A 25572-nucleotide genomic window follows, 5' to 3' on the forward strand; every position below is an offset into this window, starting at 1 on the left:
GCATCACGTTGCACCCATAATCCATTTCAGCCACCATTATGAACATCTTCATGCTTTAGTGGACGGGCCCTCTACACCCATATATACAGTATTTTAAGACGTATCATACTCATTTCATACATATTTTAAGCACAAACATGACTATTGAAAGACCACATAACATAGTTCTGGCGCTCTTTGGTCTTAGAAACCCTTGCGCCAATAAACCACAAACATACATACATACAGAAGCAGCCCCGCACTTCGGTCGACTTTCGCTTCCGTACTAAAGCTTGTTGAGGAGTGTGGCACCTTTGCCTATTCGGAAGAGCTTTCTCGATTTCGTCGCTCGCGTTTCAACTAAAGAAACGGAGTTCGCGGGAGCCATGCTGATATTCCGCACGGTAACGTAAGCGGCTGCGACGGTCCGCTAAGAGGCCCCGGTTAGCGGAGCGGGGCCCCGCTCTGGTATAGCCGCTAGCGCCTCTGCGCGCCACACATGCGCAATGGCGCTCCCGCTAGCTATCGGAGCGGAGTGGACCGTCAGAAACGTTCAGCTAAAACTCTCTATTGTCTGTACTTGTAAAAAGACCCTAATTAATCACTGAGCGGCTCTGATGGCTCCGACTTATTCCCAAGTACAATGAAAGCCAGAAATCATCTCTAAACCCAGCTTGATATGCTCAAGGAGTGTAAGGATGTTTCACCCGATGAGTGGGCCTGAGCTTTTTTTTTTATATATATATAGCAGTGAAGTATTCTTGCAAATTGTAACTGCTCTTCTTTCTACTGAACCCCAAAATTGTTTTGGGGGCAGTCTTGTGCATGTCTATGGGAGTGGCAAGTCTCTTTCTGGCTTTCTTCACCTTGCGCATCCTTCGTGCAGCTTGTGCAAGATCTGCTGACCAACCTGCCGTCTATCCACGCGAACAACGGCGAGACAACCAGTGCCCTGGGTGCTGCTGTGCAGGCTGCTTATAAGCTTATGGTGAGGAGGAAATCGGCACCGTTGGTGGCTTCCCCGGTGCAGTGCCAGTAGTGTGTTGTGTGCCTAAACCCCACCTTGTCTCGTGTAGAGCCCCATCGGTGGCAGGGTGTCGGTGTTCCAGACCTGCCTTCCCAACGCGGGCCCTGGCAGCCTCAAGCCCAGAGAAGACCCCAACCAGAGAGCGGGGAAGGTGAGTGCCGACACTTTGACAAAAATTTACAACTTCTGGGAGGCTTTGAAATGGTGCACTAGCACGAAAATCAATGCCAACTTACCACTCCTGCCCGATACGACTTATGGCCGGCGTCCTGGTCCTGTTTTGAATGTGAATTCTTTCTCCTTCATTTGTGGCCTTCCAAAATGGCTGAGGTGTGGCCACTGTTTTCCTGTTGCACAATTGCGAGCTCTGATTGGTCAACGCGCATTGCCACTGGTGCACAGAGGAGCACGTGCTTGCCATTGGCTGTGGTGGCTGTGGCGGCTTTTCTTGCCTTAGTCAAACACACCTTCCTTCACCCCACTAAAATGCGCCACTTTGACCCCGCTTTGCTGCTTCTGTGGAGAGCCCTGAAGCACTTGGTGGGTGGCTGCTGTGACAAATTAACCGTAGATACCCCCAACCTTCACCTCTCCACATAGCTTGGCCAGCTGTGGCATCTAAGATCAGCTACTCCTGATCAGAAGGGCTGTCGCTGCAGCCTGAGCTTAGTGCATCTCGTAATGAAAACTCTTGTCTGAAACCCTTTCTTCTCTCTATCTTCAAAAGAACTAGCCTTTGGGGTCTCGCTATGCCCCCTTCTATTCCCTAGAGACGTTTCGTAACTGAAAAAATAAGTGGAAGAAATGTTAAGATAGCCCCAAGTTTCATGATACACGACATCAGCAGTGGTGTAATAGGGGGACACTAAAAACGGAGTTAGCAGTGTGTAAACTTCACTTTGGCATTCAAGGGGTACCATCGAACAGTACTACAGGTGCCAGTACAATCGCACAGTCATCTTTCTTGGCGGTGGCTTTGTTTGGCGGCCGCCAATCGCTTGAACTAGTCTATGGACGTCGTAAGCACACGAGAATCGGCTGATGGGTCACCAGTGCTGCTTCTGCTTTCTTTAATATTTTGATTAATTGTTTGGGATTTCGATGTTCTCTTTTAATTGAGATGGGCGCTGAGTGGCCTAGCAGTTGTGAAGCAGCTCCCCGAGCCTGTGGCTTTCAATCTGCAGGAGATAGCCAACCTGTTGCCTGCAACTGACTTCTACAAGAAGCTGGCTCTGGACTGCTCCAGCCAGCAGGTGGCAGTGGATGTGTTCCTCATGGGGGCTCAGTACATGGACGTGGCCAGTCTTGGTACGTTGTGCCACCCTGCAAAGCAGAACAAGTGTAACAAGCAGTAGGCAACTCTAAACGACTCTGGTCAAAATTAGCTGTGGAGCAACATGTCATTTTAGGTATTTTTGTTGCAGAGTTTAACTGGGACGATGTTTTGGTAAATAAACCTTGTTGTACTGGGATTCAAGGGGCAGTCATAGTTTTGCAATTTCATTTTATTGTAGCCCTAATTTCTTAGACTGAAGAATGCCAAATAGAACTTTTCTGTCGTGTTTTTTTGTTGTTGTTGTTGTTGTAGGATAACTGAAATTCTGGCAGTGCTACTGACAACTGTTTTCTGTGTAAAAAAATGACAAAACGTTTTTTTAGGGCTTCAGTTTAAGGTCCTGTGCACAATGGGCATGTAGAAAGTGAAGGAGTTTTAACATACTACAATTAATATAGCCTGGTTTGTTCTGTCATGGGTTCTCAAGAGGCTTTTTTGAAACAGATATTTTGCAAATCACCTTTTTGGGGTTCCACAAACACCCAATTGATACATATACTGCCTCCAAACTGCACCACCATTTTCATATTGTTCAAGTTTTGTTAAATCCTGAAACGCTCATTGTTTTTAGTTTTACTAGTATGCAGGAAATTTTGGGTAGAGGAAGGAACGGACAGCTCCTCGACATTGGAAAGGAGAAGAGGGGTTGTCTGTGTGAACAGAGGGCACCAAAACACCTATGTAATAACGTAAGGCTTGGTTTGTACTTAATGGTGCATTTGGGATTGTATTCACACACAAATTGCTACCTCACTGATAGACATTTAGATTTTCGGGGTTTGTTGTCTTAACATGCAAACAGTCCAAACCAACTTGGAGTACTATTTTTTATTGTGTAATCTATTTGGAGTATGCATAAATATTTGGCAACAACATGGGAAGCATGCTTTTAGCTGTGTGCTTATGTGGTTTTGGTGGTGTGTGTTTCCGTGTCTGACTTGCGTGCTTGGTTTTATCGCTATGGCAGCATGCATCTCCAAGTACTCTGCGGGCAACGTCAGCTACTACCCAGGCCTGCATAGCTCTATGAACCGGAGTCAAGTGGAGAAGTTTGAAGCCGAGCTGCGGTACTATGTCACACGCAAGATTGGCTTCGAAGCAGTCATGAGGATACGGTGCACCAAAGGTTCGTTGGCATTCCATACCAAACCTGCATGCTTTTTCCTTTTAGCTTGTACGTTAGGACCATAGAACGGCAAACAACATCTTGTGTATTTCTTGCCTCTTGTTTATGCGGGACACAGGCATTGCAAAGAGCATTTGTGCTAAAGTTAGAGCTATTAGAGGTTGTGTGTGTAGACGTCTCATGGGGTAGAAAGGGAGCCATTAGAGTAAAAGTAAACATGGTTAGCTCAACTGCCTTAGCTGTAATTCTTGTTTAAATGAGCTGCAGCATTCAGTGATCAGTTGCACGACAATGCTCCCTTTAGCTGCCCATATGAAAGCTTCTTGCCTTGAGTGCACCTAGTACCTGCAATGCCACTTATGGAAGTGACAGATTCCAAGCTCTTGCCAAGAGTGTGTCACGGTAGCGTGCAATTTCTTCTGATATTGTGATTATTAAAGAGCTCCCATTCCTTACGTGACAGCACTGTGCTCGCAAAAACTACTCTCGCATTAAATAGCCATCATTGTCGCTATGACTACAATGCACTGGGGACTTTGATACAGTTTTGTCTCGAATGGCCTTCGTTGTGGCTTGACAGCGAGTGAGCTGTTTTACATGTTGACGTAGCCACATTTTTATGTGCCCTGCATAGCAGTCAATGGCAGTGACTAGATTTGGACACCGCATCAGGAGCTGTTTTGGGGGTAGCGATGATATTACAGCACTGGCTGTGTCCACGCAGTGAGGATTGTGCAAGTACAGTCAAAACTCGATTTAACGAAAGTCCCGATTTAACGAAGATATCCCGATCCCCCCTGGGACACCTGTAGAACGCGGTGCTTTGACTAACTTGAAATAACAAAACCGATATCATGATCTGTCCCGGTTTAACGAACGTTTTATCAAAAAGTGCTGCTCAAAATGTGTTAATTTTTGGTCTATTTTGTAGAGAACGTCTCAAAATTGATTCATGGCACGCCAAAGATAACATCGCTTAGCATCTTTGTCCCGCTTTTGCCAAACTGCGCTGTGCGAAACGGAAGTTGTAATTTTGAGTTGAATTCACAAGATGGGGCTAGTGGTAAAAAAAGTTTCACTCGCACGTCGCTGGTGCTGTTCTACAAACACACTACAAAGTTACGAAAAATCTGTGCGACCATTGTTAACAAAGTGCACACAAGCATTCTTTGGTGAGAAATAAATTTGTAGTCCTCCGGGGGCCATACTTGTTCAGGTAACAATTTTCATGGTCTCTTTTCATACGCACGGGCTGCAGTGTTATTTTCGGGGAATGTACAATTCGCAAATACTACTCCGCATAAGCTTGCTGGATGCTGCTACAGTATATAACCGAATGTGCCGAATTTAGTGACTAAGAAATGCCTAACTCGATTTGCTGCAGGGATTGGCAATGGCAGGGTGTCCGAGAGCACGCGCGTGCAACTGCCGCTCCAGTGTTGTTGTCAGAGCAGTGTGTTTTGGCTGTGCCATTGATGCAGGGCTGGTGATCCACACCTTCCACGGCAACTTCTTTGTGCGCTCCACGGATCTGCTGTCACTGCCCAATGTGAATCCGGACGCGGGCTTCGGCATGCAGATTGCCATCGATGAGAGCCTGGCCGACTGCAACCTGGCCTGCTTCCAGGCGGCCGTCCTTTACACCTCCAGTCGAGGTGCGTTGCCCATTGTTTGAGGTCAACAAACAACCTCCTAAAGGAGCACTTCTTCAGGAGTACTGACGATAACAGAATATTTTTGCATTAATGTTCCACTGTCAGAATTGATACAGGAAGGGAGAAATGTAAACTCTCTCTCTTTCTTCAGTTTGCATGGACTGTAGCTGTGGCAAAGCAATGAATGACAGTGCTTCTGCACCCTACCTGCTCAGTAGGCAGTATGCCAGTGGTTGGGCTGGCTGTGGTTGAATTGGTTCGGGTGGTGCAGCATTTGCCTCTTGAATTGCACGCTCACCACACCTGCACTCCGCTCTAATTTTTGTGAGGTGCGTGGGAAAGTGCGGAGCAAGTTCACAGCTTTGCTGGTGCCTGAAAAAAGGTTAGGCAGAAAATATTGCCAAATTTGTTCTGCACGATGGCATCACCGGCGTGATAGTACAGTTAAACCTCGATGTAACGAACTTCAATGTAACGAAACCCTCGATGTAACGAACCACGGAATTTTTTGTAACTTCAAGTGTATGCACACCATGTATTTTCACCCTCTGTGTAACGAAGTCCCGTTTGCCGGAATTTCAATGTAATGAAGTTTCATGGAGAACGAGGCACGATATTTAAGTTGTAGAAGTAGATTTTGGGAGACGCAAGCGCCGAAATGGGGTACCAATAAAACGCGAACGGCGACACGGGTCGCCCAATGCCGCGGATGCAGCCAGCCACGGAGTCTTTGATTAAGTCCCTTGCCTACAAACTGCGTGGCGTGCATACACGGCTGGCGCACTGTTTCTGTCGGAGCTTAATCGGCTACTGCTTAATCGGCATCAGCGTGAACCGCACGCAGCGTTTTCTCCCTGCAAAAACGCAAAACGCGCCCCGCAAGCCACAGGCGCGCTGACGCAGCCACGGAGACCACCCGCACGATGCGGGTAGCTCCAGCGACCGCTTCTAACCTCTCGCTCAAACGCAACTCGAGGGGCATATGAGAGGGGCGTGCGAGAAAAAAAGCGGATAACGTGGGCGAAATTTTCATTGTAAAACGTGACACGCGCCGCTTACGAAAGCGCCCATCAAATATCCTCCGCGGTGGTAAGCCTACTCGCCGCTGGCGTTGCCGCCGCCGCCGCAAGCCGCCGCTTTGCAGTTCGTTCGAGTTCGCTCATGCTTGTTGGGTTTCGTCGTCCCAGCAAGCATTTGTGAATCTTTATGAGCCTTGCACGTGTGTTTTTTTTTTTCACACCGGCGCCCGCGATTGCGTGCCGGCGGCGGGAAGTGACTCGCGCTGCGCGCAGCGGTGGGAGGAGCCTGAGCAGTTTCGCCATGGTTTCGCCAATGGGGAGGCGCGCACCCTACGGCGGGAGCTTCGAAGCGCTTGGGGATGCTGGCTGGCTAGACGATAAGGCCGCCGCGAAGGATATTTGATGGGCGCTCTCGTAAGCGGCGTGTATGACGTTTTACAGTGAAAATTTCGCCCACGTTATCCGCTTTTTTTTCTCGCATACCCCTCTCGTTTGCCCCTCGAGTTGCGTTTCAGCGAGCGGTTAGAATCGGTTGCTGGAGCTACCCGCATCGTGCGGGTGGTCTCCGCGGCTGCGTCAGCGCGCCTGTGGCTTGCGGGGCGCGTTTTTGCGGGAAGAAAACGCTCCATGCGGATCACGCTGATGCCCGCGTAGACGATTAAGCACTGATAGAAACAGAAACAGTGCGCCGGCCGTGTATGCGCGCCACGTTTTCTTTTTCAGGAAACGCTTCACGGGATGAACACTTCATTATAACCGCGAATTTCAATGTAGTGAAATTTCAATGTAACGAAGTAAATTACGAATTTTACCGACTTTGTTACATCGAGGTTTAACTGTACTGCGAAACTGCATCTGGAAATGCATGTTAAGTCGAAGGGACTTTATAGCACTGCAATTTCTTGCTTGTCACGCATTTATTAAGTTCAAACTGAACCGTAGCTCGTCCCTCCCTTTGGCCAAGTTCTAATCAGTTTGTTATAGTTAACTGTTCCCCATCTCTTGGTACTCAGAGTGAAAGCAGAATTTTAATGCAATTGTTTTTTGTATAGTTTATTTGAAACTCAAATACTGACTTCACTGAAGCTTCGTATGTTTGTTGCCTTTATATATATATATATTTTTTTACTTGCATGCTTCTAACCTTGTTATTGTATCTGAGGCTGGCCTAAAAGCTTCTTTGGCACATTCCCCAAGGTTTCAGTGCTTCAAAATTCAACTTGCATGGCCATTGTGTTCCTGGCAATGCAGGAGAAAGGCGCATTCGCGTCCACACGCTATGCCTCCCAGTAACGGCGATGCTTCAGGACGTTCTTGGCTCTGTTGACCAGGAAGCAGTCATGGGCATGCTGTGCAAGATGGGTGAGTAGCGTTTTGTGTGCGAAGACAAGGTATCTGCTTGGAAAAAAAAAACATAAAAAGGGTATATCAAATGGGTAATAGCTAATAGGTGCTTCGTTTTGCAGCACAGACGAGAGCAGGAAAAAAGACAGAGACCAGATGCTTGTTCATGTCTGGTCATCTTGTACCTTACATCGTCTGTTTATAATGCAGCTCTTATTAAGCACCCACTCCTGTGGTATCGTGGCGTCCCTCGCAGTTGGCCTCGTTGTAACCATGAGAATGCAGAGGACACTGAAGATAGTGATGAGGAAAGCAGAAAAGGAGTATGGCGCAAGTGTGAAAGGGAGTGCAGTATGCCGAGGGGGCCGCGCAAGACGTCCTCCGAGGTGGTTACGCACTACGAGATAACACCAGAGTAGCGGGCACAATCGTGCATTTGCCGATGACGTGATCACTTCCTGAGATGAAAGGAGTGCTGCCAAGAGGAACAGCGCTGCCGATACCAGCAATGTGTAATTTGGATATAAAATTTGTGGGCTTATTCCCAGAATCGCCCTCATGTGCGCGTGCAACTCTAGCAAATCTGGGCCAGGGCAAGTTGGCGTTGGAGTGCCAAGCCAGGCCCAGTGAGCGCTGCGTGTGAGCAGAAGGTGTTAGCTGGAAGATGCACGTATTACGCAGATGATGCATACAAAAATAGATACCATGCTCGACATAGTGGAAATTGTCCCTTGGCATTGCAAATAACATTGCCTTCTTCTGGACATCCTATTTGGTGGGAATTCTCGAGCAAAATAGGAAAAAAGGGAATGCTCTGAAATGTGTGGGTCTTAAGCCGAAGATTCAACTTGGAGTGTAAAAACGATAGTGAAGTGGCAGTTGTATTTTTGCTAGAAGGCGAAGGAAAGGAACCTTTCCTTTTCAAAAAATATTTTCCTCATGTCCTCTATAGATAATTTTCATTTTGTTTAGACAATGTTTTTAAATGCTAGTTTTTGTCGGGGGTACATGGAAAGAATCCAATTTGGCAATGTCCTTTAAAAGGTGTATTGAAGCCATCTTTTACTGGTACTGTTAGCGCTTTCGAGCAGTTTGAAAAGCTCGAATACTGCAGCTAAAAGTGGGCTGTGAATCAGATTCACACACCACCAGTTAAAATATTGTGGTTCTGTCGCTGCATTAACCCTGGAACATGCTCAGTGATCACTGGAACATGCCCGGGCAGTCGACAAGTTCTGGGAGGAAAGAAACCTGCTTGATGCTTTGCTTATAATGAAAGCTTCTGCGAGGTCACAAGCTAATAACGCACCCAAGCACACTCTGCAGTGAGCGCTTGTGCAGGGACCTCCTATTACGACTCTGTATCCCTCCACTGTGGGGTCCAGAGCCACGACCGGAGGGAAAGCAAACCCGAGTGGCTGCTCCTGTGCTGAAACATCGCCCCCACTTGAAGTGCTTCATTGTGGGCAGGCACAGCGCCTGACATTGTATGGGGACCTCTGTCTTGTTGACAGTATCTAGCATTACAGAGCCAGTTGTTGATTTAGCAGCATTCTGTGGCGAAGTGATTACTAGTAGTGATGATGTTCCTCGTATAAGATGACCCTGGAGATGTGAGGATGCTTAAGATGTGCTTGATGGTTTGTGCCTAGTTTTGACCATAAAGGGAGGCTGACAGTGAGTGAAGTGAGTGAATCTGTAAGTTGGCAAAAGGAATAATTCAGTTAAGAAGTCTTCCTAAAACATGTGTGTCTAGGCGTTTGTTGTTCATCTCGCCTGTCTGTGCCTGCGTAGCGGTGGACCGGAGCCTGTCGTCGTCGGTGGTGGACGCACGGGACGCCATGATGAATGCCTGCCTGGACCTCATCCAGGCCTTCAGGGCCACCCTGGGTGCCAACCAGTCTGCGCTGGCCGGGCTGCCCATCCCCTACTGTGCTCGCCTGGTGCCCCTCTATGTATTGGCACTCATGAAGCACGTGAGTGCCCGGCTGGCGGTCTCTCTCACAGCCTTTTCACCATCAAGCACTGTTTTGCTGCTAGGGGTCGGTGTTGGTACTACGTGCCAATCGCTTCGCAGTCTACTTACTTTTGGAAATGAAGCATGTCATCGTGTGGTGGGCTGCAATATACAGATGGCAAGTCCAAGCAAAATTGGAACATGACTGTACATCAATTGGAATATTAGAATTAATATAATTACTTCCACAGAGAGGAGGCACAAAGCAGCCTAATTGAACACTTCACGCATGCGTCTAACGGGCACCAAGTGTCCGTGAGGTGCAGATCTGAGATAACTATCCTGCCTTAGTTGCCTGGGAAAAAAAGATTCCTTGAAAGAATGATACATGAAAGCAGCAACAAAGCCTCACTGGGGGGTAGTTCCATTGTTATCATCAAACTGATCTGAAAAAACGAACTGGATCTTCCGGGCTGTCACTGCGATTGAAAAATCAAGATTATTAGCATGAAACCTGCCAGTCATTAAAAAAAAGTAAGGTTGGAATGTGGAGGCTATCTGGGTGGCGTCCCGGCGGGTAGTGTTGAGCCCGTTTGCATGTGCACTGCCTAGTCAGCGTGGCTGTGCAGTTTCTTGTTCTGTTAAATGCTTGGTAAAAATCACCAAGTGCTTAGAAAATTCTCGTCCTACAAGTGTTAGTTACAACAATGACTTTTTGGTGGCACTTGAGTATTGTTAAGCAAGTTAGTTAGGGGGCAACTTTTCCCACTCAGGCTGCCCCACTAAATTAGTCTGGATAAGAAAGCCTAGGTGTGTACAGACATACAGTAAAACCTTGTTATAATGAAGTTGAAAGGGGGGGTCGTAAGTATTTCGTTGTAACCATTAGTTTGCTGTAGCCAATGTCCATTTCTGCTGACAATTAGCAAGCAAGAAAGAAACTACTCACCAGCAAAAATTGCAGCAGCCCGCCACGCGAAAGCATAGAACGGCCATTGCACAGAGAAAAGGAAAAACAAGGGGGAAAAAGAACAGCGAGGAATTGCTATTTAATTCATGCCAAATGGCTCATCCCTGATCGATCAACAGCACACCACCTGTAGGCTCACTTCATAGAAAAAAAGTCCTCGATAGATTTTTGCCACGTCTTCTTTAGGTGAATGATGGCTTTTTCATTTGAGAGAGAGCCCCTATTTCAAGTCTGTGCTCGCCGTTATCATAAACACCAAAGAAGCAGGGGAGCAGTTCTGCCACATCCCGCACGTGTATGGACATCAGTACGTCAGGTTTGCTAGCATTAGGCTCTGGATTGTCGTCGACACATTCATCACTGTCATCATTATGTGTCCCCATCACCGCGTGCACAATTTATGCCTCCATTAGCTCCTCGGTTGTCACCGTGTCAGCATAGGCATACATGCAGAAGGTGTCGCAGTTGGGAACGACGCCGGCATCCCACAAAAAGTCCCACCACGCTAGGGCTTGGTTGCTTGGAAGCAATGGGCGATCGTGCTTGCCAGTACAGCCATCCAAGCAACCTGTAGCATCTCGATCGCCATGTACAGGTCAATCATGGTCTTGTTTCTTGCTCATATTGAGCCGAATGTAGTCGGTCACACACTTGCGGTAGCCCGACTCATGATAACACCTTGGTCGAGGGGTTGCCCAACTGCCATGCAGTTTGGTGCTCGATATTCTTGAGCACAGTGGCAGTGTTGTGGGTCGCCCATTTGTCCAGGTTGTGGAATATTTTCTGATTCTTTTTGCCGAGCCGCTCGTCCCACTCCCACAACCATTGTGTGAAAATTTTGTGGTGACGCACTTTTGGGGACCACAAGGGCCAACACCTTTTCCGCTGCATCCGTGTTGGCACAGGGAAACACGGGTACACGGACCTTGCTCTGTTTACCACCCTGGCAGCGTACACCTTTGAGTGCCGAGGGTTTTTGCAGCAGCATTTAGTGCAACAGGGTGGTCCCATCTGCTTTGAACAAATCCTTGGTACCGTACTTTTCTAGCCCCTGTCCAGCGTTTGTCTCCACCGACGTCACTGCAGTTTCATGGTCGACAGACTGCGCTTCCCTGCTGACAACCCTGCCGACAATGTCCTGACGCTCCTTCAAGCGCTGCAGCCATCTGGAACTCGCCACAAAATCGTCGTGCCCCATGATGCACATGATGTCCTCCCTTTTCGCGGCAACAGTGGCCCACTTGCAGATATGGTGCTTGCTCATGCGTCCAAAAACCACTTGAAGACCACCTTCTCTACAGCTTCGAAGGCGGGGGCTCGCAGCTTCTTTCTGACGCCTTTTATGCCATGTGCGGCAGCACCGGTGACAGCTTCTTGGTGCTCAAAATCGTCGACAGCGTGCTTCTGTTCGTTTCTCAAAATCGTCTCGCGCTTCTGTTTGCCGGTGCCATCGCCCATCTTTCTGGCAACGACAAGCAACAACAAAACCGCAGTCGGCGGCGCCCCATGCATGCAGTGAAAAAGCGGGTGGGTCCACGAGAAAAGGGAGGCTGGGAGACGCGCACGCTCGCGCGTGTTGCCAGGTGGCCTGTTGATGGCCCCTAGTGGGTGTGAGTTTTGAATTACCACATCCAGCATGGGATGTTAACTGTCACACGCTATAAGACATTGACCTGATGGTACCGAAACGGTCATGGAATGCTGCTTGTGGAAAAAAAAAAAGTTTGTTATACCCATTGTGAGGACATTTCAACTTCGTTAAACCGAGGTCTTAAATACACGGACGTCAATGGAAATTTCAAGGGGAATTACGATTTATTTGTTATATCCATAAGTTTGTTGCATCCCGTTGTTTCTAACGAGGTTTTACTCGTCCCCAGCTTTCTTGACATTAGGATTCTTTACATGTGCTGAAATGATGCACACACAACCACGTGGAAGCAGTTATCAAAAACCACGGTCGATATTAGGATATGGATTATTGTCGTTCCTTTTTTTTTTCTTGCAGTTTCAGTGTCGGCATAATCTCGGGCATTGTTGCAGTGCCTGGTTTTTTTATTTTTAGCTTGATTCAGCAAAATGTTTGCTTATATTGCATCTGCACATTTGCCATGCTTCAACTGCGGTGTTACGATGTTCATCCTCTACAAAGAAATCTCCCAGCTAACTTACCGGTGCAATTGTTTGTTTTCAAATATTTGACACAAAATATTTTTACTCGATGTTCGCACTTTGTTGTATGCACGTTTACTCAATGTGCATGCTCCATGCAGCATTTTCATTACTAGCAGGAACTAGGTGATCTACACATGTGGGATATACCACTTTGTATTGCATAGAATGTCGCTCAAGTGGGAAATTTTTGGATGCATTGATCAGGGAATTTCCTCAAAAATTGGAGCAGCTGGTCTTGAGTTGCCACATTGGTTGTTCTTGTTGCAGACGGCATTCCGTGTGGGCGTCAGCACCAAGCTGGATGAGCGGGTGTTTGCTATGGAGCAAATGAAGACAATGCCTCTGTCGTACCTGATGACCTACATCTATCCAGCATTGTATCCTGTACACATGCTTGACGATCAGGTGAGTTGAATACCATGTACAGCCCTGTTGGGGGGACATGCAAGTTATGGATAGCATTCACCCTGCCATTTCATAATAAAGCAGTTCAAACTTGCTGTAGAGCACTTTATATAACTGCTAGGCAAAGGCACAATGTAGATGCGTACCAGCCTTGCCAATTTGATTGAAGTCGAGTGAGTGGGCGCAAATATTTCTAGAGCTATTAATGATATGCTGCACTTATAACCTGACTCTACTACTGAGGGCAGTCGGCACATTTTGGTGGAATGGTATGTTAATCTCGTTGCTCCGGTACACGTGCTAGGGTTGGCTGCCATAGCCGCATCCAGAGTGTTGCCTCGTCGCGCTAAGGGGAGTGGGCTGCCTTTTCTTGTCCTCTTCGCCAGGATGCCCTGGAGCTGGACGACGGCACGCTGGTGTGCCAGCCACCGCGGCTGCAGCTGTCCTTCGAGAAAATAGACCGGCACGGCTGCTACGTGCTGGACACAGTTGACCGGCTGTATGTCTACGCCGGCCGGGCACTCAGCGACCGCTTCTGCACCAACGTCCTGGGCGTGCCAAATTACACGGCCATCCCCGAAGACATGGTGCGGCAGTCTTGTTTGCCTGCTCCATTCTTGTGCAACAGCCGACCTGTGAAGCACACTGTGCAGGGCTCTATAACCAGCCTGGGGAGAAGTAGAATTAAAATAAAATGGTACATTAAGTTTCATCTCCAGAAACCTCTGAATTGGTGGGCCTGTCTAGGTGTTCTTCTGAGAGGAGCAGTAAGGCATGAACGAGTAAATTTAAAATAAAGGTATCTGGCGACTCGGATTGAACCCATTTTTAAATTATACAAGCTAAGCATTGCCAAACAGACTGCTGCATTGCCACAAGTGGTGAGGGGGGTTTGATTTCACTCAAATATTTTGCCTGGCATGTTAGTGCAGTTGTAAGACTTACGCGCGTTGACATGGTACCTGTCATTCCTTCTTGCTGCCAGCACATTCGCGCATTCACGACAGCAGCCAGCACAGCAAAAATGGGAAATTATTAGTGAAGCAGCGAGGCCCCCTCCTGTTGGGCTGCACAGGCTGTTTGCTTGCACTGTGTCATGTGACGCTTGTCGCCATTGAGTTGGCTCTGATAGGATCTGAGCTAAAACAAAAAGCTTTGAATAGTTTTTTGGGGTCCATTTAAGGTATTGCATTTGCAGTGATGTAGTTGAAACCTTAGTCAAAACCTTAGTCAAAACCTTAGTCAAAACCTGGTTAAGTTCGATGGTCCAAGGTCGAGAAAATGTAATGCACCAGTTTTTTCCAGTGTTCTGTGCAGTGATATGGCAAGGGTCTCCATTTGGAATTTCAAGGCATGCAGGGTCTAGATCAAAAGCCTGTCTAAAATCAAAAACCTGCTTTCCCCATTGGAGCAATTTGAAACATTGAGGACATTTTTGTCATTTCTTGACCTATGCGCCTTACAAGTTCAGTCTATTTTGCCATACTGAGCTTTTGAGGTTATGTAACTTGTTGGGGGATTCCTTTGTGGCTAGTCTCTTGATACTCTACTGATTGGAATACTCCACATCCCTTAGTGCTTTAGAGGCATGAGGGAGGGCAGCTATATCACAGCAGTAATTTTCACACTTTACGGCAATAACTATAACCATAACAAATGTCTGGTCAGGAAATACTGACAATTTTCATTAAATAAACCACATAAACTTTTTTTGTTTGCAAGAACAAATGTAATTTTGTGGTTATATCTTGCTATCCAGTTCATAAGCTTTCGAATGCAGAAAAAATTTGCAAATGTGACCAGGACATCCCAAGTTATTGTGGCCCACAGCTGCCCTCTTGAACAGATTTTGTTATTAAACAAAATGCTTAGAAACATGGACAAGCATGGTTGTTTAGAGGTCTTACAGGTGCATCTGCTTTGTAAATACTTCAGATGCAGCTGTCATATTTTTCAGGTACATCTTTTGGAAGGAGCTTAAATTATCCAAACGGTCCTTCATTGTGACTTATTGCTCACGTGTCCCTGCTATATAGAAAACCCTGATTTATAAATTAGCACCGGTGTTGTGACTACCGTGTGTGGCTGTAACCAAAGTACGTGCAGGCTGGGCCCGGGGGTTTGATTTACGGGGACTTGTTTTGATTGGGAGCTAAGGGCTGAATCGCGTGTGGGTGGAGTTTGTGGGGGGGGGGGGGGGGGGGGGGGGGGGGGGTTAGAAGGCACCGGGCAGTCTGGATGAATCTACAGTCTTATGCAATTCTGTGCTTCTTTGGCACGTCAAAACCCAGCGATTATCCTTGTTACTTTGCCGAGATTGGCTCGTACTAAGAAAGCATGCATGTTTTTTTTCGTAGACCGAGCTGCCCCTTTTGGCGAACGAGGAATCTGAGAGGGTGCGCAACTTCCTCTCCTGGACACAGTCGAGACGGCCCTTCTATAGTCCACTCAGGGTGATCAGGTGAGAGCGTGTGTGGCTGGGTGCTTGCACCCTATGTACTTGAAGGAAAAACATCTTGTGCTGTGGAAGATTTACACCTGGCGTTGGGTGTAGCCCTGGCCAGTGCAGAGCACTGTGTTGGTGTGAATATAGCTGTGTAGTTTTCAGTTGTTGCATCAGCTTCCTTACCCTTTCGCTGTCACTGATGTACTGGTATGTTTTCGCATTTCCCCTCCGCAGTGTCACTGACATACCGGTATGTTCTCTATTGTGCGTTCAAAAATTCACGTCATAGTGCAAAGCTGGCACGCCTGGACTGTTCGCACCATCGTCGAATGTTTCTAGTAGCTCGTATTTTCACTTGCTAGCTCTCTCATGGTATATTGAAAAGTACGGAGTGACTGCGCCCACCTTTCGTTGCTGGGGGGCTTGGTCGCTCCGCGCGCTGTACTCTGTCGGGATGAGGGACCATGCGGCACGCGTGCGACTACAGGTGCAAGGATTGTTGTGTCATCCACAACGGGTTTGTAGGTTTTTTTTATTCTCTTCGCGCATGCTACGGCACACCAGGTTAGCCCAGCGTGCCATTGGCTCTCCAATAAACAGAAACTTGGCTCAATCGCGGCTTTGACTCGCTCGCTGCGTCCTCACTTGCCGCGGTCAGCAGCGAATGAGGTGGTTGTATCAATGTTGTATCCCCTTTTTATCTCTATCTGCCACCATGATTTCGCAACGCGTCATTTCTGCACATTGTCCGGGCTGCTGAAAGCGCTTTCTCCATGCGTGTGGTTACTTTCGGATGGCTGACCATGCGGGCCCTTCGACTGCAGACAGGGGCGATGGTTCTTCCGATTCCGATCTGAATACGAGCCGAGTTTGGATTTGCATTCTGAGAGTTCCTCATCCGAGGAAGGGGTGCGAGTTCCACTGCGTCGGATTCTGATGTTGAAACGGTGGGGTCGTCGTCCCGGAAGCGTGCACGGCAAACTGAAAATATCTGGGAGAAAGGCAATTTCTCACCCACGCTCTTTCCTTTTGACGCATTATGTTCCAGATGCTATCATAGTCGAATAAAGCACTATGCTGCTTCCCTGCTATTCCGGAAACCAAGCAGACATTGGGGGGGTGTCACGGCCAGAAATACCCGACAGTGAAAGGGTTAAATAACAGGCCAGTTCTTCTACGCTTAACTGAAGTTGTCCTGTGAAGTTGTCATGTCCTCTCACATGAGCCCCCCGTGTTCCTCTCACCTATGGAAAGAGCAAGTGGCTTAGCGATACGGGGGATGAGTATAAGAAATGGTAGCGGGCATTGACAGCCTTGCGCACATGGTAATGTTGCATAATACGTCCAAGTATTGGCACCCACCCTTGAGCTTTGCACCAGCGTCTCGTCCGGTGGTAAAAGAAACGAAGCAGATATATGGTCAGATAGTCTTCTTGAAATGTTGGAGCCTCCCACAAAAGCTAATGCAGGCCTAAGTGGATAGGATATAATTACCAAGGCATTTGCATTGAGTTAAAGAAGAATGCTTGGTTATTAATTCCAGGTTGTCTCATTGCAACTTGCTGTTGCCAAAAGTTTTTAAAAACGAGAACTCGGGGATTTTTTTTTTTTTTACATTTTGTTTCGGCATATGCCGTGTAATCGTTCATTTACTAAATGGTATTTTTTTTATATGTACTTTGCAGAGAAGACAGCAAGGACCGGCACCTGTTTGTGCAGCACATGGTGGACGACCGTACGGAGTCTGCACTTTCATACTACGAATTTCTCCAACACTTGAAGACGCAGCTAAGCAAATAGGAGGACTGATGATAGTTTTTTTCTGCTGATCTATGTTGCTCTATCTTCTTTACTGGCTCGTTTATGCCCCCACATTTTCTCGTGCGTCCCCTAGCAGTGGAAACTTGGTGAATGCAAGACGAGCCTACTGCTTTCGTGGTCTCCGTCGAGACTCTCATATGCGGGGCCTGTGCGTGTGTGAGTGCGACAGGACATTCTGCGGTGTGTGCAGTGTGCTGTCACCAGAAGGGAGAATATCGTGGGATGAAGAGAGAGGACGGTGGAGCCCCAGACAGTGTGTTCTCTCGCTCCCTTTCTCTCCTTCTCCCGACCCCCCTTTTCTTTTTCCTGTGAAGGGTGCAAAGAGACGTCTTTCAAGTTTACCTTTGGATGTTCTTGTTTCGGCAAAAGCTGCTTTGTTGTTTACTTAGGCATTATTTTAAGAAATTGTCCCTTTTTCCCGAGCTGTGGCCCACAACTTGCTTTTTAAGATCACTTTCAGAGTTTGGCATTCGCCTTCTTTTTCATACTGTTTGTGCTCTCCTCTGTTCTCAAGAGTAAGGAAGGAAGAGCCTTTCTGGAGGAAGGCTTTTTCTTCTTTCCTCAGTTATAGCTTCTGGCCTGTGGTATTTTACCAACTACCTGCCCTCCTGTTCTTATCCCATTTGCCATGGAGCGGCAACTGCAGCGGAAGTAGTGCTATGTGTTGGCATGTGGTCTGTTGCAGTTGAGCTAGGTTTGGTATTTTGGAGTGTGTACAGTACAGGCAGGAGAGCCAAATCTTTTCTGCTGCTTGCTCATGCAAGATTTCTTTCTCACTTTGGTGACTGAAGACTGTACATTTAGGCAATCTTTGCAAAGCTGTTAAAATGTGCTTTGCTGCTTGCAGTGATGGCTTGCTTGCTGCCTTTTGAACAACTCCTCCATTGCCACTATGAAGCCTGTACACTGAGGTTCTTCCTTTTGCTGTGCAAACCTTTCGAAAGGTGGAATGTTGCACCTCTGCTTCTGTACACTCCTTCTGAAGAAATGTGTTTGAATGGTGGCATCATCAGATGCAACCATGACAAGTTCGAAATTTCTGTAATGTTTTTTGTTCCTGCAGTGTTTTTGTGGTTTGGGTTCCTCGAAACTATTGGTGTTTGCACAGCGCTTGACTTTTTAACAAATTGCCATCTGTGCATTGCTTCAGTGATGTGCACTAGAAATGTGTGTATATAAACATAGGTATATATACATGTGTGTCAAGAACATTTTTGTGGGGGCAAGCTGTGGGGTATGATGTCTCTAGGAGAAATGTTTTACTGCTTTGTGTAAAGACATAGAAGATGAAAACTGCTGCAACTTTTTTCTCTGTTGCATGGTACACAGTAACCAAATAAATCGCGTCTCGGGAGCAGTTTTTAATTGCAGCGACATCTGGGACAGCTGGCTATTAAAGGTCTTTCCCCCCCCCTTTCACTGCACTTGAAAGTCTTCACGTCACATTAAAATACCAAAACAGCAAGCAAGACATGCGCATCAAGACAATACAAACAATAAATTGCTTCTGTCGTATTAAGAATTGCTGAAATTTATTGCAATGGATGTAATGATGTCCTTTTCTGCCATATCTTGTTATGGCGGCAACTGACACTCATATACGCGGCCTTTAATAATAATGCTACTTTTGTTTTATTTCATTGCCATTAACCTACTCTCAAGTGGATAGATTTTTGTTGCTTAGGTATCAGATGTGCATGAAAACAGTGATAGACTGAAGTGAAGCAACTTGCAAATATGCTCGTAGCAAGTTAGTATATTCTTTTGTGTAAATTTTCACTGGGTCACTTTCATCACTGCTTTGTGGCTTTTACTGTAATATCTCTAGGGACACTCAATGGTCAGTGTTATGCATCTCAAACTGTACTTGCATACCTCTCTCTGCACATAAAATTGGGGTGGACTTGTGGCTGCATAGCTGCATAATGTCTTTTAACTTGTCTAGTCTTGTATTTCACTAAATTTCGGAATTAAAGCATCAAGAGGACCTGTGAAGCATAGAAGAGAAGGAAGCCCTTGGAAGCTGCCTTACAAACAGGTTAATCAAGTGTGGGCGGGGGCGGCCGTTACGTTCTTACGAAAGTTCAAGGCGTATCAACAGAAAATTTCGCCTTCACATTTTCAGCGAGTTGTAAGCACGCCCTGCAATTTTTTTTACATTTTTTTCCTCAACTTTTTTCTTAGACTCTTTGTTGCTGTTTGTTGCTCCTGAAGGCTTTTTTCCCTTTGTTCATTCACACTTTGGCGTTAAAGATTGTATATTTTAAATGTATTTACATTCACATTCCGGTGGCCGGACATTTCGGTGCACGGACGTACATTTCGGTGCAGGATGTCTGTCTCGGTGCGGCCATTGAATTCAGTGCACGTGATGTCCCTGACATCAATTTAACGCTTTAGCTTTATATTTTAATTTCGTTGGATGATATGACATTACATACAAGAGTTGGGTTTGGGACGCACTGCGCAGAAACTAATGCTAAATAGAGGCGGAGCATCAGCACGTAAAACCCCATTTTGATAGTAGATGTGAAAAATTAACGTTGTTAATTTACTTCCATTCCACCTTCTTTTTATGTGAACATTCATGTGAAGAACCTTTAATTCAAGTGTTACCGAAGCGTTTTGATTTCACTTCACCAAACGCTGCGAGATGTTGCTGCTTCTAGTTAATTCCTATCTCGCACCCCCCCCCCCCCCCACAGCAAAACTGCCACGAAAGAAAAAGAAAGGAAACAAGCTAGCTTAAGCACGTGTGCATTTCCTCTTCATTATTTTCTGTATTCTCGCCTTCGTTGCATTCGGTGTCGATTCTACTTATAAGCTAATCAACGATCGTATTTACAGGGGCATCGCTAAAGGTGTGGGGGGGGGGCTGAGCACGGGTGCAGCCCGAAACAACCAATTCCCGGAACGCCCTTCCCGTTTGTCCCGTCCCGTGTGCACCCGTTCCCAAAACGCCCTTTCCCGTTTTAACCCGCTCCCAAAATGCCCTTCCCATTTGAACCCGTATCGTTTCAGCCCATTGGAATTTCTGAAAATATGCGTTATTGTTTTTGAAAGTGTTCCCAAAAATGTTTATCCAAGTTCATTACTGTAAAAACTTCCACGTAGCAATTTTTCTGGAATTAAGCATACGGCCGATATTTCCGGCCGATAAAAGTGCGCAAATGTCTGAGGCCGATACTGTGCTCTTGAAGCTTTATGAAGAAGAAAATGCTTCCGCATTTCTGGTTTGTCTGGCCTCTTCACGGAATCAAAAAAAGTTTGTTCCTTCATTCATGACTCTCGTCAGAAAAGAAACAATCGCGCTGAAGCAAATTAAATCATGCTCTTGGATGACCTTTTTTTCGTGCCGCTGCTCCTAGCGGCCACCCCGGCAAACTAATCAGTCAGGGCCGGAAAGATTTCACTGTCAAAAGACTTTTTTTTTCTGCGTGGAAATAAAACAGTAGCACTGTACTACCCCTAATCATTAGTTGTACATTTTAGAAGACCCAACTTCGTTCTCTGCGAGAACCACTGACGCTACAAACTTTCACTGCGACCGCGGAGAGGTTCTATTATGTCAATTCTCATCTTTTCCTTTTCTGTGTGTGTTGCACATAGAAAGAAGTGCATGTGCGTTCGTATATAAATCTATTACATACGTTGAAACTGAGACATGGAACCGTCTGGACTCGAACCCACACCGCTGCCGGAGTAAGCATGCGAGCAACACGTTCCAGACCATTAGATCAAGGCGGAACCAGATGGAAGGGTGTTCACCAACGCTGTACCGGGTCGGACGTAACGCAGCAACCTATGCGTTGTGTTTTAACTGGCGCCGCGAACAATTGCAATAAGGTTGCAAGTTAATAGGGCGTCTCGATACTTTGGCTCCGCCAGCCCAAACGCTTTTTTACGGTGGAATGCGTTTGACGCAACTTCAACCTAATGTCATTTTTTCGTGTACGTGTGGAACGGGTATTTACTTTCGGTTTCAAAAATCGCACGCCTCGGTCTGGGTCACCCGAGTCGAACTGGTACATTAATTCCGGGAAAGGGCTAAATGGGAAAAGGTGAAACGGGAAGGTCGTTTTGTACAGGGTGGAAGCGGGGTGGAACAAACGAGAAGGTTGAAATGGGAATAGGTTCAAATGGGAACAGGCGAAATGGGAAAGGGCGAAACGGGAAGGTCGTTTTGCGCCGGGTTGAAGCGGGAGGGATCAAGCGGGAAGGTTGGAATGGGAATGGGTTCAAACGGGAACCTCCCCTGAGGCACCGCCGGGTACCAGCCACATTGGTAGAGAGAGAGGGGGGGGGGGGGTGTCACTTGTGCTTCTTCAAAGTGTAAACCGGACATCGAAAACTTGCCACACGACTGTCGCGGCTCTCGCCAAACCAGCTAGCCTTCGAAGCGAACCAGTAGATGGTGTTGGATGCGTACAGGAGGAGAAGGAGGAGGAGGAAGAAACTTTACTGAGCAAAAATAAATTGTGGGGTGGCTTCCTAGCCCGGAACTCCATGAGCAATCCTGCCTCTGTCCGTTCGGTCAACCAAGATCATCTGGTCGTCGAGGCTCGAGCTGGATAACATGCTCTCCCACTGCTCACGGGAAGGGTTGGGAATGAGGCGAAGGTCGGGGTTTCGGTCGCACTCCCAGACGATGTGGTAGAGTGTGCCTGAATTACCGCAAAACGCACGCTCTGGGGAGTATTGTGTGGGGAGTATTGGGTGGGGAATAGTCATACTGGATTTGGGAGCGTGTTTGTTTGAATTCGTCTTAATGTGTTTTCCTGCATTTTAGACAAACTGCGTTGGGCGGGGGGAAAGGTCCTGCTACCTAATCTATAATTTATTTCCTGGAAGGTCTCAATCGGTGTTGGACTGTGCTCCTCCTCTGGGGCCCGGTTGGTGAGAGCGCGGGCCAATGCATGGGGCTGTGTCGTTTCCCGGGAGATCGGAGTATGCAGGGGTCCAGACGATTCTGACCGTGCGAGAGGGAGGGGTTCTGCTCAGGAGGCGCAGTGCTGTTAAAGAAACTGCACCAGCCGCGTAGCAGCTGCATGCCGCTTGACAATCGGTGATTATAGTAATCGCGGTCGTTTCTGTTATGGCCAAGGCAATCGCCACTTCCACTTCCTGGATGGAACCGGTTTTGACTGTGAGACTGGTGAGTGGTTGATCCCTTCAGGTGACCACTGCAACCGCTGCTTTTCGGTAACGCTGGCATGGGGCGGCGTCAGTGTACACTGCTGTTGAGTTTTTGGAATACCCCTTGTCGAGTGCCGCTGCTCTGGCCCCTCATGATGGTCTGGGTGCATATTTTTTGGTATGTTTGCGACGTAGACATTCTTTTTGATTTCTGGTGGAAGCGTCTGCGGTTGCTGTTTCCCCTGAGCTTGCCATTTATATGTTGCCAACAGCAGTCGCCCCGCAGTGGACAAGCCTAATCGCAGTTTGTGGCTTGCAAGGTGGGCCACAACACGTTCTTCGGCCGTGTTGTGAAGGCCGAGACTGAGCAGGAGGGCGGTGGAGGTACTCATGGGTAATCCCAAAGCTTGCTTGCAGGCTTTTCGGATGACTACGTTTACTTTTTCGAGTTAAGTGGCGGGCTTGTACCCACAGGGGAACGGAATCGCGCTGCACAACACCCTCTCCAAACGCCTGGCGCGCACCCCGACCAACCGAACGGCCCCCAGGGTGTTAAGACCCCCACCTCATTATCATAATCATCATTAGCCTATCTAAGTACACTGTAGACGAGGTCCTCTCCTACTGACCTCCAATCGCTCCTGTCCTGCGCTGCCCGATTCCATTCTTGGCTCCCGAATTTTCTTAATTCATCACTCCACCGAGTGAACGATCTTTCTCTTAAAGTAAGGGAGATGGAACACACTATTGATATACAATTGTGTGACATGCACCATTGGTTTCTTAGAGACCGATCGTCTTCCTAGATTGATAAGCGATCTTTATACTTCAGGCTAGCTCGATCGCTATGAAACCAAAAGTGCATGTCACATATTTGTGCATCAATAGTGTGTTCTTACCTCTTATTTCCTTTTGTGTGTTTTGTTGTTTGAGCTGAAAGGCATATAAACCTCGATGCGTGAACAACAAATATTAGTTCTTAGTCTGCGCTGTGGTCCTACCTGTTCTTCGCTTTCGTCCGTGTTTGGTGCATGATCCACCGGTTGTCATTTCGTCGCACTAAACACGGCCAGTCCGAACTCACTCCTTTTTCTTAGTTTGAACTATGATACCTTCCGCAAGAGTTCGTTCCCTCATCCCGGACAATTTCTGTTCCTAAGCGTTACCCCTATCTTCCTTCGTTCCATGGCCCATTGGGCCGACCCAGGTTTTCTTTCAAGGTGCTTAGTAAGGATCCAAGTTTCCGCCCCATATGTCGTCACCGGTATAGTACGCGTTGGCTGTACACTATTCTTTTTAGTGGTAGACGTGTACCCTACCATTCATTATTTGGGAGTGCTTGCCTAGTGTACCCCAGCGGATACCTAATATGCGCCGGATTTTCTTGTGGTTGGGATCATGCAGCATTGACCCCCTGTCCAAGGTAGTTATATTCATTCACTTGTTCCAGCATATCGTTACCTAGGCTGAAGATGGTACTTCCAGCATGTCTATTCAGCCTTACTTTTGATGTATTTATATTTATCTTTAACATTATGGCCAAGCTTTCTGACTGCAGGTCCTGACGCATTGCTTTGCAGATGCATTTTGTTTTGCATTTTTAATGACCCGCCTGACGAAGCCGAAAAGGCCTAACATCTGATGTCAACGCTGTGGGATATGTGAGGGGTTACTCGGGGACCTTGCCAGCACTCTGGGGTAGGCCCCCCACGCTAGCTCCCGGCGTGTCAACCACGCGGGCTCCCATGCCTACAGCAGCCCAGCGAGGTTCGCCGATACGAGAACACAGTAGACAGTAGTGCCGAAGCACAGCCGTTTATTTGGGGAATCCCAAAGCATGCGAGCACAAGGCTCGACGGCGTTCACGAATCACGCCGTCCGGGTCGTGACTGCGAACGGGAGGCAGGCACTCACGGCACGCGACAAACAAAGCTCCCACCTGAGATACATGTATCCATCACCGCCGCGATGTTCCACCGAACCAGTCCCGACAGGGTCTCCGACGAGACTCTCCCGACTCCCGCGCGCACACGTTCGTGCCGCCCGCGCCCGCGCGCCTATGCCCGCACTAGAGTGCCTCGATGCGCGCGTCCCCGCGCGAGCATCAAGGCACCCTAGCCCGCACATATCGGTGGTGCCATCTCTCGGGGGACGCCGACGATCCAGCGGAGCGCCAGACCGGTTTCAGCACACAAGTCTCTCCCGAAGCGCGCGCCGGCTCGGGATCGCGGGTCGCGGTTCTCCACGATTCCCACAACGCCTAGCCAAGCTGCTGGTTCAAACGGCTTAAAATTTTATGAGCACATTCGATTATGGCGTACGAGCTCAATCCTGCTCATGTTTTTAATAATTACGCCACGGAGAGAGTGAAAGGCGTTGGAAATTGTTTTCACATATTTATTTTTTTATCACAGGCCAGTTCAGATATTGAACTGGTTTTCGTTGATATAGGCAACTTGTACAGCTGTTTTAGAAGGTTTTCACATAACACTCACCTATTAGGGACAATTAGTATTTCAGGAAAACTGCGCGTTTTTACACACTCCTCAATAACTATACATCCCGTTGACATATCCAATTCATTTTTGCTTGCAAATCCTGGCCGTACAGTTGTTGAAAAACAAATTACAGGATTTTGTCCTAACACTCGTATAAAGATCCCAGCGGGATCATTTAAAGTTACTCATCTCTGGACGTGGAATTCAGTTCGATATCCCCACGTTCGCATAGCGCTCGCCATCTCTTGGGACTTTCTGCAACCACGCACCTCCCGTAACAGCCCGTGTTATTTATCATAAGTCTATGACTGATGAGTATCGTTCATACCTACTGAGATAACACTTTCTATGTTATGCAGTCGTTTGAGCGCGCCATCTTGGTACAATTTGTTTCGGGAGGGTTACAATAAAGCACCAGTTCCAGGCGTTTCCCATTAACACAAGCCTCCGGTAGGAGCCCATGTATTGGCAGTAGGCGGGATTTTCTAATTGTGTACAACTTCACGGTGAACTACCTACTTATAAAATCTAAGAAATAACTCAACAAGTGTTATACCCATTATTGTCTTTATCATAGTGACCCACGCGGACATCGCCGGGTGCTACCGCTAGTATGTAATACAAGAATTTTATGTAAGTCTCTTCTATTCCGTAGTCTCTTAATCCTTCCAATACTAC

The 25572-nt window shown here is 47.4% G+C and overlaps 1 protein-coding gene across 2 annotated transcripts in view; it reads left to right on the top strand.

Moving 5' to 3' along the window:
- Nucleotides 1–18782, top strand: part of Sec24ab (Protein transport protein Sec24AB) — a 61069-nt gene extending 42287 nt beyond the window's left edge. For both annotated transcript variants that reach the window (XM_077678636.1, XM_077678640.1), the window contains 11 exons: nucleotides 866–967; nucleotides 1056–1157; nucleotides 2191–2314; nucleotides 3310–3468; nucleotides 4950–5123; nucleotides 7394–7504; nucleotides 9281–9462; nucleotides 12856–12993; nucleotides 13380–13580; nucleotides 15351–15454; nucleotides 17125–18782. In XM_077678636.1, coding sequence (XP_077534762.1) covers nucleotides 866–967; nucleotides 1056–1157; nucleotides 2191–2314; nucleotides 3310–3468; nucleotides 4950–5123; nucleotides 7394–7504; nucleotides 9281–9462; nucleotides 12856–12993; nucleotides 13380–13580; nucleotides 15351–15454; nucleotides 17125–17239 — 1512 coding nt within the window. In that variant the 3' untranslated portion in view covers nucleotides 17240–18782. The remainder of the gene's footprint in view (nucleotides 1–865; nucleotides 968–1055; nucleotides 1158–2190; nucleotides 2315–3309; nucleotides 3469–4949; nucleotides 5124–7393; nucleotides 7505–9280; nucleotides 9463–12855; nucleotides 12994–13379; nucleotides 13581–15350; nucleotides 15455–17124) is intronic.
- Nucleotides 18783–25572: the final 6790 nt, after the last annotated feature.

The sequence above is a fragment of the Haemaphysalis longicornis genome, unplaced genomic scaffold, assembly GCF_048455015.1.
Source record: "Haemaphysalis longicornis isolate Haplotype H1 unplaced genomic scaffold, Haemaphysalis longicornis Haplotype H1 scaffold_1, whole genome shotgun sequence".
In the NCBI taxonomy this organism is placed as follows: domain Eukaryota; kingdom Metazoa; phylum Arthropoda; class Arachnida; order Ixodida; family Ixodidae; genus Haemaphysalis; species Haemaphysalis longicornis.